This window comes from Megalobrama amblycephala, linkage group LG5 (assembly GCF_018812025.1).
Source record: "Megalobrama amblycephala isolate DHTTF-2021 linkage group LG5, ASM1881202v1, whole genome shotgun sequence".
In the NCBI taxonomy this organism is placed as follows: domain Eukaryota; kingdom Metazoa; phylum Chordata; class Actinopteri; order Cypriniformes; family Xenocyprididae; genus Megalobrama; species Megalobrama amblycephala.
Window position 1 is genome coordinate 20,032,705 of NC_063048.1, and position 16,493 is coordinate 20,049,197.

The window sequence follows — 16,493 nt, forward strand, 5'->3', positions numbered from 1 at the left end:
TATATATATATATATATATATATATTTTTTTTTTTTTTTTTTTTTTTTTTTATATTTTTATTATTTTATAGGCTTTAAGAAAGTAATTCTCTAAACCTAATCATACAAGCCTCGAAAATAGCTATATTTTCTCCTTTAAATATATTTATCATAAGAGAAACTGAATCAGGAAAATAACAGAACATTCTGAAGACTTATTTATTAATTTAATAATGAAAAACTGTTGAAAACAGTCTATGGTTGAAAAACAGCAAAGCTCAATCTACCGGTGACCGGGTGGTACTGCATCTCTCAGTGACGTCCTTTCCATCATGGCGGCGCCCTTTGAGAATCATGCTGGATTGTTTTTCTTCTAGCACAATAGGTACAAGTTAAGTTGCCGCTTACGCAAGAATCCAGCCAGTAAATAATTACATGTCGAATTATTTAGGTATTATGACAGATCGTTTGAAATTGTATATTTACTACAAATTTGTATGCATTTATATTTTACAAAGGTTATTGTATAGAGGTAATTTGTAGTGAATTTTATCATGCATGATTTGTGAGTTCCCAGTATGTCTATTCTGGTACGCTTCGAAAGCGTACCGTTTTTATTCTTCAAGTCATTCTTTCTTTGAGCTCAAAACCATGACAGTTGCAATGCGTTTGGGTCTCTCATTCATGACTCGTGAATTTGCCTATGTCATGTGTTTGGAGAGGCATCATGTGCTTCGCGTTAAACCATTTTTCTGTGGCCTGAGGAGCTTTGGGACTGACTCAAATGATTCTGACAAGGGCTCGGATGCACCTGTGTCTACTTTCCCACCGTTCTCTCGAAGAGCATATTTGTCTGGGAGACGTCGACCTCTGTCCCCACTGGAGAGGGTCAGTCAGCTGCTGCCTGAAGACAGTCTGAGTCGAGAGGTTTGGGAACTACGAGACACTAGAAACCGTGAGGTTGAACAGGACACTCAGAGTCTGGGGAAGGAGCGAGAAGAGGCAACAGAGGAAGCTCAAGGATCTTTTGCTCCTCATCATGTGTGTGTTCCTGGGGAAAGGCCTATATGTTTTGGAGAGACTCTGCTGGCCGAGTTTAGTAGGAAGAGACGTTTAGAGTTTCGGAAGATGTTCCAGCTAAAGGAGGGCCTGAAGCTCCATAGTAACTGGGGTTTAATAGCTCATGAGGACATGGAGGGGCGCCCTGCTGGAAGCATCATACGCACTTCAATGGGAATCCCGATTCTCATTCGCCGACCCAGCCTGGATGAGTTCACTCTCTTCATGAAGAGAGGGCCAGCTATTGCGTACCCAAAAGTAAGAAATGATCATCACAAAACAGCAGTCAGTCATCTACACATCGGTGAATCAGTAATATTTGCACTGTTTGCATGTTGTAAAAGGTCATGTGACACACAGACACACACACAATATATATATATATATATATATATATATGTACCAAATCAGCATATTACAGTGATTTTCTGAAGGATCATGTGACTTTGCAATCACAGGAATAAATTACATTTTAAAATATTAAAACAGAAAATAGTTTTATTTTTATTTTTTAATTGCAGTAATGTAGGGGTTCAAGCGCGAAGTGCTGTCATTTGGTGCCACCAGATGGCAGCAGAAGGCCATTAATATAGTTCAAGGTTTTGTCATTTAAAATCCCTTTGAAACTATATAAATCCTTATGATAACATTACAAATCACATTTTGTCAAAGTTTACCACTTCATTTGTTCATTTGATGTATGTTTTTGCAATAATATAACATTACAATTACATTGAGAACTGAAATGATGATATTTAAAGGGGAAACCTGGAATAAGCATTTTCTTACCTATCATTGATTTCAAATATCCATATTTGCGACAAAAAGTGTGCAAGTCCGTTTAATGAATGGAGTTGACATGGAAAATGTACTTAAAGGATTAGTTCACTTTCAAATAAAATGTTCCTGATAATTTACTCACCCCCATGTCATCCAAGATGTTCATGTCTTTCTTTCTTCGGTCGAAAAGAAATTAAGGTTTTTGATGAAAACATTCCAGGATTATTCTCCTTATAGTGGACTACAATGGCCTCCAAACGGTTGAAGGTCAAAATTACAGTTTCAGTGCAGCTTCAAAGGGCTTTAAACGATACGAAGAATAAGGGTCGAAACTATAAGCGAAACGATCAGTCATTTTCTAAAAAAATACAACTGTATATGCTTTATAAACACAAATGATCGCCGTGCACATGCTTCCGCTTTCCGTATTCTTCACAAAGCTTACGCTGTATGTCCTACGCCTTCCATATTCTACTTACAGAAAAAAAAACAGAACTGGTGCTGCGTTCGTTCCTTAAGTTGAATAGGGAAGGCCATTAGAGTATTTCCATTAGAGTATTAGTTTTCACAGTTGTGCCACATTGAGTAAAATGAAAACTGAAAATGATGTTTTACTGAGATTTGCAGAAAACACCTTTACCCATTTTACCAATACTGAATCTACAAGAATATATCTGTGTGCCTGTGTTTGTGTGTGTGTAAGCATGCTTAGTATGAATCAAGTATTATTGTTTAAGCCTTTTCTTTCTCTGTGTTTGGGTTTGCATATATCATAGCCGTTCCTCTGTTCCAGCCGTGTTCCAGTTGTGACATGCTTGCTAAATAAAATGTAATATCTTTTTACGCATATGTGCTTAAAGGCCTTAAAGGCTTGAACCCCAGTAAATATTAAATATTATAAACCAGCTTTAATTAATATTATTATTTTTTTTACTGTGTTTTTTTTTTTTTTTTATCAAATAAGAGACTTCTTTTAACAACATAAAATAAAAATCTAACAGACCCCAAACGTTTGAAAGGTAATTTACATGCATTCAAGATGTAAGGAAAATATGTTATTACTTTTCACTTGATGGTTACACTATGTGTTTTATGCCAATGAAAACAAAAGAGTCTTTTGGATCTTTTCCTTTGCAGGACGCAAGTGCGATGTTGACAATGATGGATGTGACCGAAGGAGATTGTGTTCTGGAATCAGGCTCTGGATCTGGTGCTATGAGCCTTTTCCTGTCCAGGGCAGGTGTGTGAGTCTTCCTCCACCTTTTAGGTGTTCATTAAAAGCAATATGATCAGTCACCTGATTATGGGGGTATTGTCCTACAGAAGTTGGGTTGATTCAGGTTGATTGCGTCACTTTTTGCCATTGAGATGACTGGGGAAAAGTGTCCCAATAAACCTGAATTCACCCTAGCTATACCATTGCAGTATATCACTTGGGAATTAATTTATGCTTGTGTCATCAGTGGGTTACAAAGGAAGTGTTTTGAGTGTGGAGATAAGAGAGGACCATCACAGAGGCGCTGTATTAAACTACCAGCGTTGGCGGTCCTCGTGGAGCCTTCGGCGAGGGGAGGAATGGCCTGATAATGTTCACTTTCACCATGGAGACCTCATATCTGCAGGTCCTCTTCTGGCTGGGCGAGGTTTTAACTCGGTGAGGAGCCACACTCTGTGATGTGTTTAATGTTTTTATTATAATATAAGAATCATTTGCTGTCTGTATATGAAAGACTTCTTGTGTGTCAGGTCGCTCTGGATATGGTTAATCCGCATTTGGCCTTACCTGCTGTGGTTCCTCACCTCCATCCTGGATCTGTGTGCGCTGTTTATCAAGCAAAGTAATACGAAATTCTGTGCATACATGTAATGTAAACCATAAACGTACACTACCATTTAAAAGTTTGGGGTCTATAATATTTTTTTTCATGAAAAGAAGTCTCTTTTGCTCACCAAGGCTGTGTCATTTTAATCAGTAAAAACAGTAATATTGTGAAATTAAATAACAGTTAAAAAAAACTTTACTATTTGAATATATATTAAAATGTAATTTATTCCTGTGATGGCAAAGCTGAATTTTCAGCATCATTACTCCAGTTTTCAGAACATTTTGTAACCTTTTGTCCTTTCAGAATAAAAGTATTAATTTCTTTAAAAACAAAATCTTATTGACCACAAATTTTTCAATAGTAGTGTATTAATGTTTTCTTGATTTTGCCCCCAGTATCACACAGGTCATTGATCTGATGGAGGGTCTGCGATGTTCCGCCCTTCCTCTGGTGTGTGAACGCATTGTTGAGGTTCAGTACAGGGATTGGCTTGTTGGCCCGTCACTCAAAAAAGATGGAACATTTAACAAACGAAAAGCTCCACAGGAAGATGATGAATGTGAGCCAAGTGAGGATACAGAAGGTAAATTCTTTCATAACATGGTCTTCCCTCTAATGTTTACATCTTTGTTTTTCCGCATCAAACAAATCAGATTCTGCATTGCTTATATTACACAAAAATCTGAACATCAGCATGAATCATTCCTGGTCAGAATCATGCTAACCTGTCTCTGTTTAAGGGGATTTGAACTGTCAAGATCCAGTCCCGTTTGGAGATGTCCCGTACATTGCGCGTCCTCATCCTGAACAGACTGGCCATACAGGTGAGTTGCAGCTCTCCATTGTTGTATTACAATAGCTATATACATGTTTAAGAGAAATACTAGTAATCCTTAACCTTCTATAATTACTTTGTACATGATTGTAATGTGTTTCTTTTCAGCCTTCCTCATAAAATTACGAAAGATCTTGAAGTAGATGTGCACTCCTAATGTGCGTACAAGAGTACAACAAAGCTGCTATCTCATATATCAATAAACTTGTCAAAAAAGTATTTTTATTGTACATTTTCCTTTCATGTCCTTGAGTATTTAAGCCAAAGTAATAATCTGCTCCATTCATGGAATAAATTTCATAGTTGTTTATTCACATTGATATTTATATCAGCCAAATGTTTTACTTGTTTCATTAAGACACAGACTTTCTGACAGTAAGTGCACACTACAGAAATAGCGAAGTACTTTGTACAACAATATGAAATAAATAGGGATGAGGATTATGATACAGTAAAATACATGTACAAACCTTCACATAGTGAGAGGATTGTCTGACATATTCTTTAGATCTTATATGAACAATGTACATGACTATTACTCTTTTCACACCAATGCTGTACATTTCTTATGAGGTCCGTTAAGAGACTGAAATTCTGTTCTGCCCCTGAGAGTGCCTCTGATATAGTCAACAGGCAAATATGATCTGTTTTATGTTATGCAATCGAGCTATTCCTCATTGATCCAGTCCATCGAATGATCTTGACACATTTCACTGACCCCATCACTTCCTGTAAATATGCATAAGAGAAGAAAAGCTAATGATAAATATTTCTACAGAAGCACTGGTTTAGATCATATGAAAGAATTTCAGCTGCGGTGGACAAAGTAAAACTACCCAGCTGTCATGAAAAGCAATGGTGCAAACCATTCATTTTTTCGCCACTAGAAGGCGTCATTCATTTACCTGCTGTAGTCATGCAGTTAATGGTGTGCTCAGCTTTGGTCATCTTACTGGGCCTGTGTGAAGCTTTGGTCTCCAGGGGTACAGTAGAGGATGGGCGAGGCACAGGAACAGCAGAGGTTTTGGGACAGAGAGAACAAGGCTCTGGAGAAGCAGAAGGCCCTCTGGGAATGAGGATCCCAGAGTTTTTGTACAGCCTCTGAGCACCACTGTGATGCTCTGCACGCTCACGCTGCCAGACGAAATGAGATGGCACAATAGCCATCACCTGCAATCATGCATCAAGCACAATGTGATTTAGAGCTATTTTTCAGAACCAGCAACTTATAAAATGATTTACAGTGCATGTTTAGTGAGCTGTGTACCTCCTCGCAGCATCGTCTGCTGACAGCAGCTCGGTACTCTATGCGTGCCCACAGCTGGTCTCTTTGCTTTAGGAATCGTGGGAAATGTTTCCTCCAACTTTTTCCCAGAGCCCAGGGGAAGATCTCATATTTTGTCTCCTCCTCATCCTCTTCCATTGTGTTCGCCAGATAGCTAGAGTATGAAAAATTGAGCACATGGAATTAAAGGTAGGGTAGGCAATTTCAGAGTGGCTAGCAATAGCAAGCTAGCTTTGAAAGCAAAAGATCCCACCCTCCCTTTGGAGCACTCTCCAAAATCACGCATCCTTCTGAAAGGTGGATTCTGGAATTCACTGCTGCTTCAAAATATGTATTTTTAAGTTATTAATCAACATTTATCTTTCTGTTAAAGTATTTGAATGACTTCTTCAATGTATGTTAAAGCATTTATTTTTATTTTCATCTTCAAACACTAAGACATAAATTGTGAATATTGTCTGTATCTCTCTCTGAGAGAAAAGTACAAATTTTCAGTATGTTTTGGGAAAGTTTCCTGCTCAGAGCAGAGCTCAGATCAACTTCAACCTTGAAGAAGCTGTGAATCATGTATATGTGTATGTGCACTAGGGTTTAGATGTGTAGGTCCTGTATTGGTATCAATAGACAGATGGCATTTGGCTGGAGACATGTCATGAGTGAATTCCCAACAGGACATCCGACCGTTAAGCAGAGCAGTTAAGTGATTAATAATCAGTATCTAACCTGATGAAAAGATATTTATTAAATGTTATCCACAAATTTCATCTGCAACAGCATTGTGAACTTTTATAACGATGCGTTTGCTCATCAACTTTTAAATGCATCATTATGCAAACATGAGGAGAGTTCTCCACATGAAAGACCCAATTCAATTGAGGATTTTAACTGTGACGAGATGATTGACAGGGCACAGTTTAAACGGTTACAGGTTGCATAACAAAGCGACAGAACATCTGTTAAAGATGCAATTATGATGAAGTAGTATGTCCCAAAACTTGCATACTCTTCTGCTACACACTCAAAAGTATGTACTTTTTCTTCACAAAAACAGTACATACTTTTAAGGCATAGAATAAGTAGGCGAATTGGGATGCAGCAATTGTTTTGGTTCAGGAGGAACTGTAAAAGGTGGCTGATGTTTGTTTTAGGTACTCTGTCTGTCTACAACTCTGCATAGCCTGACCGAACACTCTGATGACAATTTATGTCTGCGCTAGCAGAGGTATGGAAATACATATGTTGACAGGCAGGTAAGACATCGTATCATTGCAATTGGACCAGTTGACTGGACAAAATTATTTTGGTCCTGAGACTTCTATAGAAGATATATGTACATGTTTTAATAATTAGACCACTTCTATTATCAATTGCAATCAGGATGTATAGAGTATCAACCAGTATAACAAAAAGTGTTTTTTGTTAAAATTGCCTACCCTACCTTTAAGGTTGCATCATAAACAAGACTTCTCTGTTGCACTCATAATAAGCCAAGCCCAAGTACAAACCAACCCTATATGCTGTAAATACAGACAAATACTGTACCAGTACTAGAGTAAAAACCTGTTAGTTGGTTAACTGCAAGTTACCTTACCATATAGTGAAAACTATAAATGGTTAATGTCACATTATGTAAAAATATATGGTTTCTGGAAGTAAAAAATATGAATTTCTTCCCATTTGTGTTATCAGTAATGTATTAAGGTGTTTCTATGTTACATTTTATGTTTTTTAGTTATTTTAAGTGTTAGCCTGACTGTTTTGTCTGACCCTGTGCACCATCTAATGAGTTTTGACCATGTTTTATGGACACTAACAATGAGCTAGGATTCATCACATGGCTTTCTATTTTACCACCAGTATTATTATGGTGTTATCAGTACATTTTAAGGTAAAATGCACATATTGGTAGTTCAAAATAGGTGTATTAACATTCTATAAAATAAAATGGTAATAGGTTGTAAAATGTATGCATCCCATAAAACACTGTCACAGTATTTTTTTAAAGTGAATTTCTGGCAACCACAGCTGCCATTTTTTCATGACAGGATACCTTTGACAGCGTACAGAACATGCACAGGATGATCAACTCACAGGGCAAGAAAGAAGTTCATTCTGTTGTGTTCAGTGATACTGAAGCGAGCCCTCCTGAAGTACACGAATGTCATAGCCAACAAATACTATAACAGATAGAGACAGAGAGAACGGGGTTTAGAGACACAGCTGACTATATAGATTTTTCTAAATTCAACAACAAAACTGAGCACAATCTGGAAACCACAAACTATTAAATACACCAAAATGTGTCTTGCTACCTTGTCCGTAAGTTTGCAGCAGCAGTCCATCCACAGAAAGTCCTGTATTAGATCATCATCTGAGCAGACAGCAAATCAAAGAGTTCTTATTCTACAGAATATATATCTTGACATTTCTGGTTAAAGCTGGTAATAAATCTAATGTACAAGTGAGCAGTGGGACACATGAGGTGACATTTAGTTTATAAGGTTTCACTGAAGATGTTTTGCTGAACCCACCGAACAGCCTGAAGAAGGCGGCCATCTCCTGCCTCTGGATCAGCAGGGTAGGGCCGGGCGGCTTCCTGCGAGGCTGCTGAGAGAAGTCTGCCTGGTTCCGACCCGCTGGGGTCGGCCTCGTTCTCCGCGGGCCGCGCCGGATCTGCAGACCGTGAGCAGGTCCAGATGGGGCCGTTTCGGCCCATGGTCGGCTCAGTTTAATCATGGTTAAATGATTAAATCAGCCGATATTACAGAACTGCCACTGTGTAAATATTATCATTATATAATTATTTGATATTTATTTTAATATGAATGGTATACGTATAGTTATTTATTAAATTCCTGTTTGTTTATAATCACAGACTCTTGCTAAATTCAGTTTAAAGTAGCGTCTTAAAATCGATCACCTAAAGAAAGATAAAAATGACTTCTCACCATTCCTATCTGGCTAAAATATAATTACAAATGTTAATTTTATGTGGTTATTATGATTTTTTTTAGCATAATATGAGAGTTTTCAATTGTAGGCTAAACGAAATTTACCTCAGTTTAAAAAACCGCGGCTCAGTCATGACACGCGCATGATGCCACGCGCTCTCAGGTATGTGTTTAGATTGACCACTGGAATAGGTAAGATTTAATTTTAGCTGTTGAGTATAGCATTAATTATATTTTTTCTAATTGTGAATTAAAACAAAATCAACATTTAATAAATATTTCAAAATGGAAGACACGCTATTCGCGCGAGCGCGCACGTGCACCTGCTCTTCCTTGGGCAGCGGCGCGGGAACTGTGTCGGTAGTCACGTGTTCAAATATTCTTCAATCAGAGTTCAGAACACTTACATGAACATATAAAAAGGCACAAGTTCGCGATATTTTGGAAAGACATGCTGTTTTTGCATTTAAAAACTTGCACATATATTTATAAAATTGATAACTTAAGTACAACAAATGCAAATAAGATCCAATTCAAGTGATTAGTGAACAAAATATGCACGTGAAAAGCAGGAAATGATCCAGTAAACAAATTTATTTCGTCTTTGCAATTAGATTTTGCTTGGCTTAGACAGTGAATAATGCACAAAATATTTTACAAAAGTAACACTATTTCCTGTATTTTGTAGAACATACCTAGGAAATTACAGCACATTATAGTCCAATAAACAAACAGACCACAGGCTGATTTATTCAGACATTTGGAAATTGCCAAGTTCATTAAGGCAGAGCAATAACATTTATTTACACATGTTCAAATGCTGACAGGTGTGTTCGCTATTACCAGGAAACAGTAGATGTAATATCAGGAATTGGTATTTATATGCATATTTCTCGCAGATGTGTTCGAGGATATTCATTTCTTTGCACACAGCCTTTATTTCCTTAAACAAAAACACATTTAATTAAATGATGGGCAGGCGTTTTCAAGCAAAATATCTGTACATTTTAGGTAGAATAAAGAGTTTTAGTTTACCTTTTGAATCTCATGGAGAACTATGCCCTTGATCTCATGAACTGACTTCTTGCAAACCCAGCACATAATGACATTCATATCAGACTTCTGAGGATAGTATGCAAGGAAATGTGTGAACATTAGTAACTTTATATCTTTTTTTTTTTTATTGTATAGCATTGCATACAGCAGTTTACCTCTATGTTTAATTCATGGCTCTTTTTGACTTCTTCAGGAAGGTTCAGCTCATTTCTCTCCAGCATGCTCTTCCAATGTGCCTTGTTAGTAAAGCTGCTGCACCCAGCAAGAACTGAACCACAAAAACAGACAACATTTATGTGCAGAATTTGATTGTAAATATGCGATTGTACGGTTGTAAATATGTAAAAGCAAATGTGAGATAATACACAATGAAAAGAACCGATTTTTAATTTAAAATTATAGTCCTTCAGTCTCACCTGAGCACATGATAAGCAGTCCAAAATGAATAACAGGTGACATGATTCTTCAAATTCTCTACTAAGAAAAGAGCTGCTTGGCTATAACACATCTTTCTTAGATGATTTTCAGCTGAAGGATATTTCTCTCTCCTGTGTTTGTCTGTGCTCCTCCTCTTTTCTCACAGTTATGTTTAACGGTGAGTATAATAAATGTCTACGCAAGTCTTTTGAAGTGCTGATGTTCAGGGCACCAAAACCACGGTTGACCAAAGTGTCAAGCATGTTTTAATGGAGCTCCTGTCAGCTCCTGTCCTGTCTTGTCTCTTCAGTTCACCTATCCATCAGTAATACAGACTTAATCAAAGCCAATGTACAGGTTAAACCACTATGTTAGTGTAAATAACCATCAGCATGATTAGATTATTACTTTGTGTTTCAGATGTCAGTTGCGTGCTTCCTTTTTTTTGTATTTTAGATATATTTAAAAAACCGAATGAATAATCAGCTCCACACTGCTTTTTTATTTAAAACATTTATTACCTTATGGTTTTGACAAAACAATCTTCTCTAAACAGCTGATATTTTGATTGACTTGTTTGTTTAATCACACCATTATTTTGCACATTTTGAACTTAATGCAGTATTGTAGACGATTTAATAATACATCGAGGACCATATTTTTCACCTTCGCAAACATTTTTATACATATATTCCAGAGAAACATGTTGGCTCTACATACAGGAATCACTGTCTGAGAGAGGAAACAAAAAACAAGATGGTTTTAATAAAATGTAAAATTACATCAGTGTAAGACAATGTAAGACAGACATATACATTTCTATTAAATAGTTTTATAAACAAAGTAAATAACAGAACTGTAACAATAATATGGCTAATAATACCAAGATATTTCCAAATAGGGCTTAGCAAATCATTTTCATAAAAAGTATTTTAATTTGAATTTTTAGTTAAGTTTAAATTCACAAATATTGAGTTTTCGACAGTCAAAAAAAAGGAATAAAAGTAATATTTACCTTGTTAAGTAGAGTCATTATAATGAGTGAATATTTCCTTAGCGTTTTCAAACATATACAACATTTTACGGACATCTAGGAAGGGAAATAATATATAATAAGGGGTGGTTATCCTTGATAGAATGTATACTCCACACACTATTGTCCTCCAAACTTCAATATTTTGTACATTAATTTTTGTTACTTTTTTTAAGGGTGAGAGGTGACAATATTCTTATAGATATATCCATTTTTCATTACCTTGGGAAGGTTACACTGATCTTCCTTAAAGGTGATTGTCTGTACCGTCTCTCCACTGGCCTCATATGGAGAACTCTCAGCAGCAGCTGCACAAAATATAACTTCTATATCACAATACTACTACATTATAATCTTAACATTATGACAAAATGTGATTCTGGTTTAACATTTTACTGAAGTTAATCAGATCAAATGAATGAGTCAAACCAGTACTAAAACATTATCTTACCAAAAAGAATCATGATGAATCCAACGATACAGGCAGACATTTTTCTGTAATTCCCTTTTGTAATATATTTATTTCAAAGTGACAGAGCAATCTAACCCTGTTTTTGCTGGTTTTGCTGATGTGAGCACAGACAAAGCTGCTAAATGTAAGTGTTAAGTGAAGTTGAACCCTCCTCTAACCCTGGATCAACCGTTCATTTGTTCTAATGATGTAACAAAAGTATTCAGTTGTTATTCTCTTTTGCTGATTACTATTATTATATTAGTCTATTTGCAAGTCAATTTAGCATAACTGTGTTTAAACCTGTCTGATAGTTCAGTGATAATTACCCTATGTCAGAAACTTCAACAGTGTCCAAAGTGTGTTTTACATTAGTATTCTATATACCCCAAAGTTGTATTCACTACTTTTTTTGTGTGTGTGTGTGTGTGTGTGTGTGTTAATTTTGAAGCTGGACAGCCCTCTGGTCACCATTTGCTTTCATTGAATGGAAAAGAGCAGTGTTCAGATCTAACCTAAATAGTAAATGATGTCAGAATTTTCTACTGCACCACCCCAGCTGCTTTAGGGAAACTGTGCATGGCAATCAATATGCATTTAAAGCAGGTAAACATAAAAGAACTGTGTCAGAATCGTTTGATTATGCCACATTTACTGCAGCAGCTGCTGCCAATATGACCATGAACCACAAAAACCATATCCATGAGATCATTGATATATTCAGTTGAATTTCATGTCACAGGATTTCATAAGTCAATATAAAAAAAGTGTTCATACAGTACCTGTATGAAGATGCAACAACTTGTATCACTCACTTTAAGACATTATAAACTAGCATTAATTACAAGATTTTCAACCACCATGCATACATACTGTAGCAATCCACAAAATAATTAATGTTCTCTAAACAAGCATGGATAACCACCTTGATCAGTAATCCTCACTATTTCTTCCAAGTAAGCCACACCAGCAGGATAAAGTCAACAAGCAAGTCGCCACATTAAAAAACATGCATGGAAATACACATCTGCCTAGTACAATATGCAATGCATTTAGCCACTGCCATTCTAGTAATACAAAACTGTTAAGGTGTACAAGTTGCTTTAAAGGTGGGGTAAGTAGATTTTCAAAAACGCTGTTAGACATTGTTGATATCCATCCACTGATGTCCAATTGACGTTGAAAAAACATCAAATTGACATAAAACATTGACGTCAATTTGACATCCACACACTGATGTCCAATTGATGTAAAAAAAAGTCATACACTGATGTCCAATTGATGTTGAAAAAAAACCCTGTCAAATTGACGTCCACACACTGATATCCAATTGATGTTGGGGGAAAAAAACATCAAATTGACGTACATTTTTTTTACATCAATTTGACTTCCACACAATGATGTCCAATTGATGTTGGGGGAAAAAAAACATCAAATTGACGTAAATTTTTTTACATCAATTTGACGTCCACACACTGATGTCCAATTGATGTCGAAAAAAACCCCGTCAAATTGATGTCAAAAACTTGACATCAATTTGACGTCCACACACTGATGTCCAATTGATGTTGGGAAAAAAACATCAAATTGACGTAAACTTTTTTACATCAATTTGACGTCCACACACTGATGTCCAATTGATGTTGGGAAAAAAACATCAAATTGATGTCATTTTTTTGACGTCAATTTGACGTCCACACACTGATGTCCAACTGATGTTGGGAAAAAACATCAAATTGACGTCAATTTGATGTCCACACACTGATGTCCAATTGATGTTGGGAAAAAACATCAAATTGACATCAATTTGACGTCCACACACTGATGTCCAATTGATGTCGGAAAAAAAAAACGTCAAATTGATGTACATTTTTTTACATCAATTTGACGTCCACACACTGATGTCCAATTGATGTTGGGAAAAAAACATCAAATTGACGTAAACTTTTTTACATCAATTTGACGTCCACACACTGATGTCCAATTGATGTTGGGAAAAAAACATCAAATTGATGTCATTTTTTTGACGTCAATTTGACGTCCACACACTGATGTCCAACTGATGTTGGGAAAAAACATCAAATTGACGTCAATTTGATGTCCACACACTGATGTCCAATTGATGTTGGGAAAAAACATCAAATTGACGTCAATTTGACGTCCACACACTGATGTCCAATTGATGTCGGAAAAAAAAAACGTCAAATTGATGTCATTTTTTTGACGTCAATTTGACGTCCACACACTGATGTCCAACTGATGTTGGGAAAAAACATCAAATTGACGTCAATTTGATGTCCACACACTGATGTCCAATTGATGTTGGGAAAAAACATCAAATTGACATCAATTTGACGTCCACACACTGATGTCCAATTGATGTCGAAAAAAACCCCGTCAAATTGATGTCAAAAACTTGACATCAATTTGACGTCCACACACTGATGTCCAATTGATGTTGGGAAAAAAACATCAAATTGACGTAAACTTTTTTACATCAATTTGACGTCCACACACTGATGTCCAATTGATGTTGGGAAAAAAACATCAAATTGATGTCATTTTTTTGACGTCAATTTGACGTCCACACACTGATGTCCAACTGATGTTGGGAAAAAACATCAAATTGACGTCAATTTGATGTCCACACACTGATGTCCAATTGATGTTGGGAAAAAACATCAAATTGACGTCAATTTGACGTCCACACACTGATGTCCAATTGATGTCGGAAAAAAAAACGTCAAATTGATGTACATTTTTTTACATCAATTTGACGTCCACACAATGATGTCCAATTGATGTCGAAAAAAACCCCGTCAAATTGATGTCAAAAACTTGATATCAATTTGACGTCTACACACTGATGTCCAATTGATGTTGGGGAAAAAAACCATCAAATTGATGTCAATTTTTTGACATCAATTTGACGTCCACACACTGATGTCCAATTGATGTCGAAAAAAACCCCGTCAAATTGATGTCAAAAACTTGATATCAATTTGACGTCTACACACTGATGTCCAATTGATGTTGGGAAAAAAAACATCAAATTGATGTCATTTTTTTGACGTCAATTTGATGTCCACACACTGATGTCCAACTGATGTTGGGAAAAAACATCAAATTGACGTCCACACACTGATGTCCAATTCATGTCGGAAAAAAAAAAACATCAAATTGACATAATTTTTTTGACATCAATTTGACATCCACACACTGATGTCCAATTGATGTCGAAAAAAAAAAAACGTCAAATTGATGTCAAAAACTTGACATCAATTTGACGTCCACACAATGATGTCCAATTGATGTTGGGAAAAAAAAAAATCTAATTGACGTCAATTTTTTTATGTCAATTTGACGTCAACACTAGTCTGGCTATCACCAGACCAAGCTCAATTTAAAATTGAACATTGGTCTGGGGAGTTTGCTATGTATTTCCTACTGCACAAGAGGCGTGATCAACGAGCATTAGTCACGCAATTGGATAGTCCTTCAACCAATCAGATCAACGATCCGGGTGACGTACTTTGCAGAGCGATGCGAAAACTCCAGACAGGTTTACCGTGTGTCTCAATCAGCATCGAGCGATTTTTGCAGGTTGTGCAAAAAAACATGAAAGTGATCGGTATTTACACCCACTCGAGCAATTTGTCTGCTAAACTAAAGAAGTCATTCAGCATCGTCGAGAGTTTAAAAGGCGTCATTTTTTTTATGTCAATTTGACGTCCACACACTGATGTCCAATTGATGTTGGGAAAAAAAACATCAAATTGATGTCATTTTTTGACAAAAACTTGACATCAATTTGACGTCCACACACTGATGTCCAATTGATGTTGGGAAAAAAAACATCAAATTGATGTCATTTTTTGACAAAAACTTGACATCAATTTGACGTCCACACACTGATGTCCAATTGATGTTGGAAAAGAACCCCATCAAATTGATGTAAATTCCACACACTTTTTTTACATCAATTTGACGTCCACACACTGATGTCCAATTGATGTCGGGAAAAAAAACCCCGTCAAATTGATGTCAAAAACTTGACATCAATTTGACGTCCACACACTGATGTCCAATTGATGTTGGGAAAAAAAACATCAAATTGATGTCAATTTTTTTATGTCAATTTGATGTCCACACACTGATGTCCAATTGATGTCGGAAAAAAAAAAAGTCAAATTGATGTCAAAAACTTGACATCAATTTGACGTCCACACAATGATGTCCAATTGATGTTGGGAAAAAAACATCAAATTGACGTAAATTTTTTGACATCAATTTGACATCCACACACTGATGTCCAATTGATGTTGGGAAAAAAACATCAAATTGACGTACATTTTTTGACATCAATTTAACGTCCACACACTGATGTCCAAAAAATGTCGAAAAAACCCCCGTCAAATTGACGTCAAAAACTTGATATCAATTTGATGTCCACACACTGATGCCCAATTGTATTATTAGCCATATTTCTTTTCTCACAGTTATGTTTAACGTTGAGTATAATAAACGTCTACGCAAGTCTTTTGAAGTGCTGATGTTCAGAGCACCAAAACCATGGTGGACCAAAGTGTCAAGCATGTTTTAATGGAGCTCCTGTCAGCATTTTACTGTCTTGTCTGTTCAGTTCACCTCATCTACTACACAAGCAAACAATTAATGACAAACACCTATGATGACTCAATGAATCTCCAGGGCAGCGTTTCCCAAAAGCATTGTAAGCCTAAGTTGATCCATTGGTTTCAATGGAGCTACGATCAACTTAAGCTTACGATGCTTTTGGGAAACGCTGCCCAGGACAACTCA

At 36.4% G+C, this 16,493-nt stretch overlaps 2 protein-coding genes across 3 annotated transcripts; one reads left to right on the forward strand and one right to left on the reverse strand.

Annotated features, from left to right (window-relative positions):
- The first annotated feature begins 258 nt into the window (after window positions 1-258).
- Window positions 259-4,698, forward strand: trmt61b (tRNA methyltransferase 61B). The gene is made up of 7 exons (XM_048191086.1): window positions 259-1,296; window positions 2,956-3,058; window positions 3,282-3,472; window positions 3,565-3,656; window positions 4,040-4,227; window positions 4,385-4,468; window positions 4,588-4,698. The coding sequence occupies exons 1-7, from the start codon at window positions 538-540 to the stop codon at window positions 4,620-4,622; spliced, it is 1,452 nt and encodes a 483-aa protein (XP_048047043.1). The 5' UTR covers window positions 259-537; the 3' UTR covers window positions 4,623-4,698.
- Window positions 4,699-4,770: 72 nt separating this feature from the next.
- On the reverse strand, window positions 4,771-9,070 carry spdya (speedy/RINGO cell cycle regulator family member A). Of its 2 annotated transcripts, none has more exons than XM_048191087.1 (7): window positions 8,821-9,070; window positions 8,296-8,539; window positions 8,077-8,135; window positions 7,856-7,941; window positions 5,747-5,918; window positions 5,385-5,649; window positions 4,771-5,208 (listed from the first exon to the last, which is right to left on the reverse strand). In XM_048191087.1, the coding sequence occupies exons 2-7, from the start codon at window positions 8,498-8,500 to the stop codon at window positions 5,147-5,149; spliced, it is 849 nt and encodes a 282-aa protein (XP_048047044.1). In that variant the 5' UTR covers window positions 8,501-8,539; window positions 8,821-9,070; the 3' UTR covers window positions 4,771-5,146. The 2 variants fall into 2 exon arrangements, with proteins under 2 accessions (XP_048047044.1, XP_048047045.1); XM_048191088.1 differs by having other exon boundaries at window positions 8,713-9,070.
- Window positions 9,071-16,493: the final 7,423 nt, after the last annotated feature.

Coding starts and splice junctions, on each gene's coding strand:
- trmt61b (XM_048191086.1), top strand. CDS start 538: ATGATTTGTGAGTTCCCAGTATGTCTATTCTGGTACGCTTCGAAAGCG. Junction 1,297..2,955: donor CAGCTATTGCGTACCCAAAA/GTAAGAAATGAT, acceptor TTTCCTTTGCAG/GACGCAAGTGCGATGTTGAC. Junction 3,059..3,281: donor CCTTTTCCTGTCCAGGGCAG/GTGTGTGAGTCT, acceptor TTGTGTCATCAG/TGGGTTACAAAGGAAGTGTT.
- spdya (XM_048191087.1), bottom strand. CDS start 8,500: ATGATTAAACTGAGCCGACCATGGGCCGAAACGGCCCCATCTGGACCT. Junction 5,650..5,746: donor GCAGACGATGCTGCGAGGAG/GTACACAGCTCA, acceptor GCATGATTGCAG/GTGATGGCTATTGTGCCATC. Junction 5,209..5,384: donor TAACTGCATGACTACAGCAG/GTAAATGAATGA, acceptor GCATATTTACAG/GAAGTGATGGGGTCAGTGAA.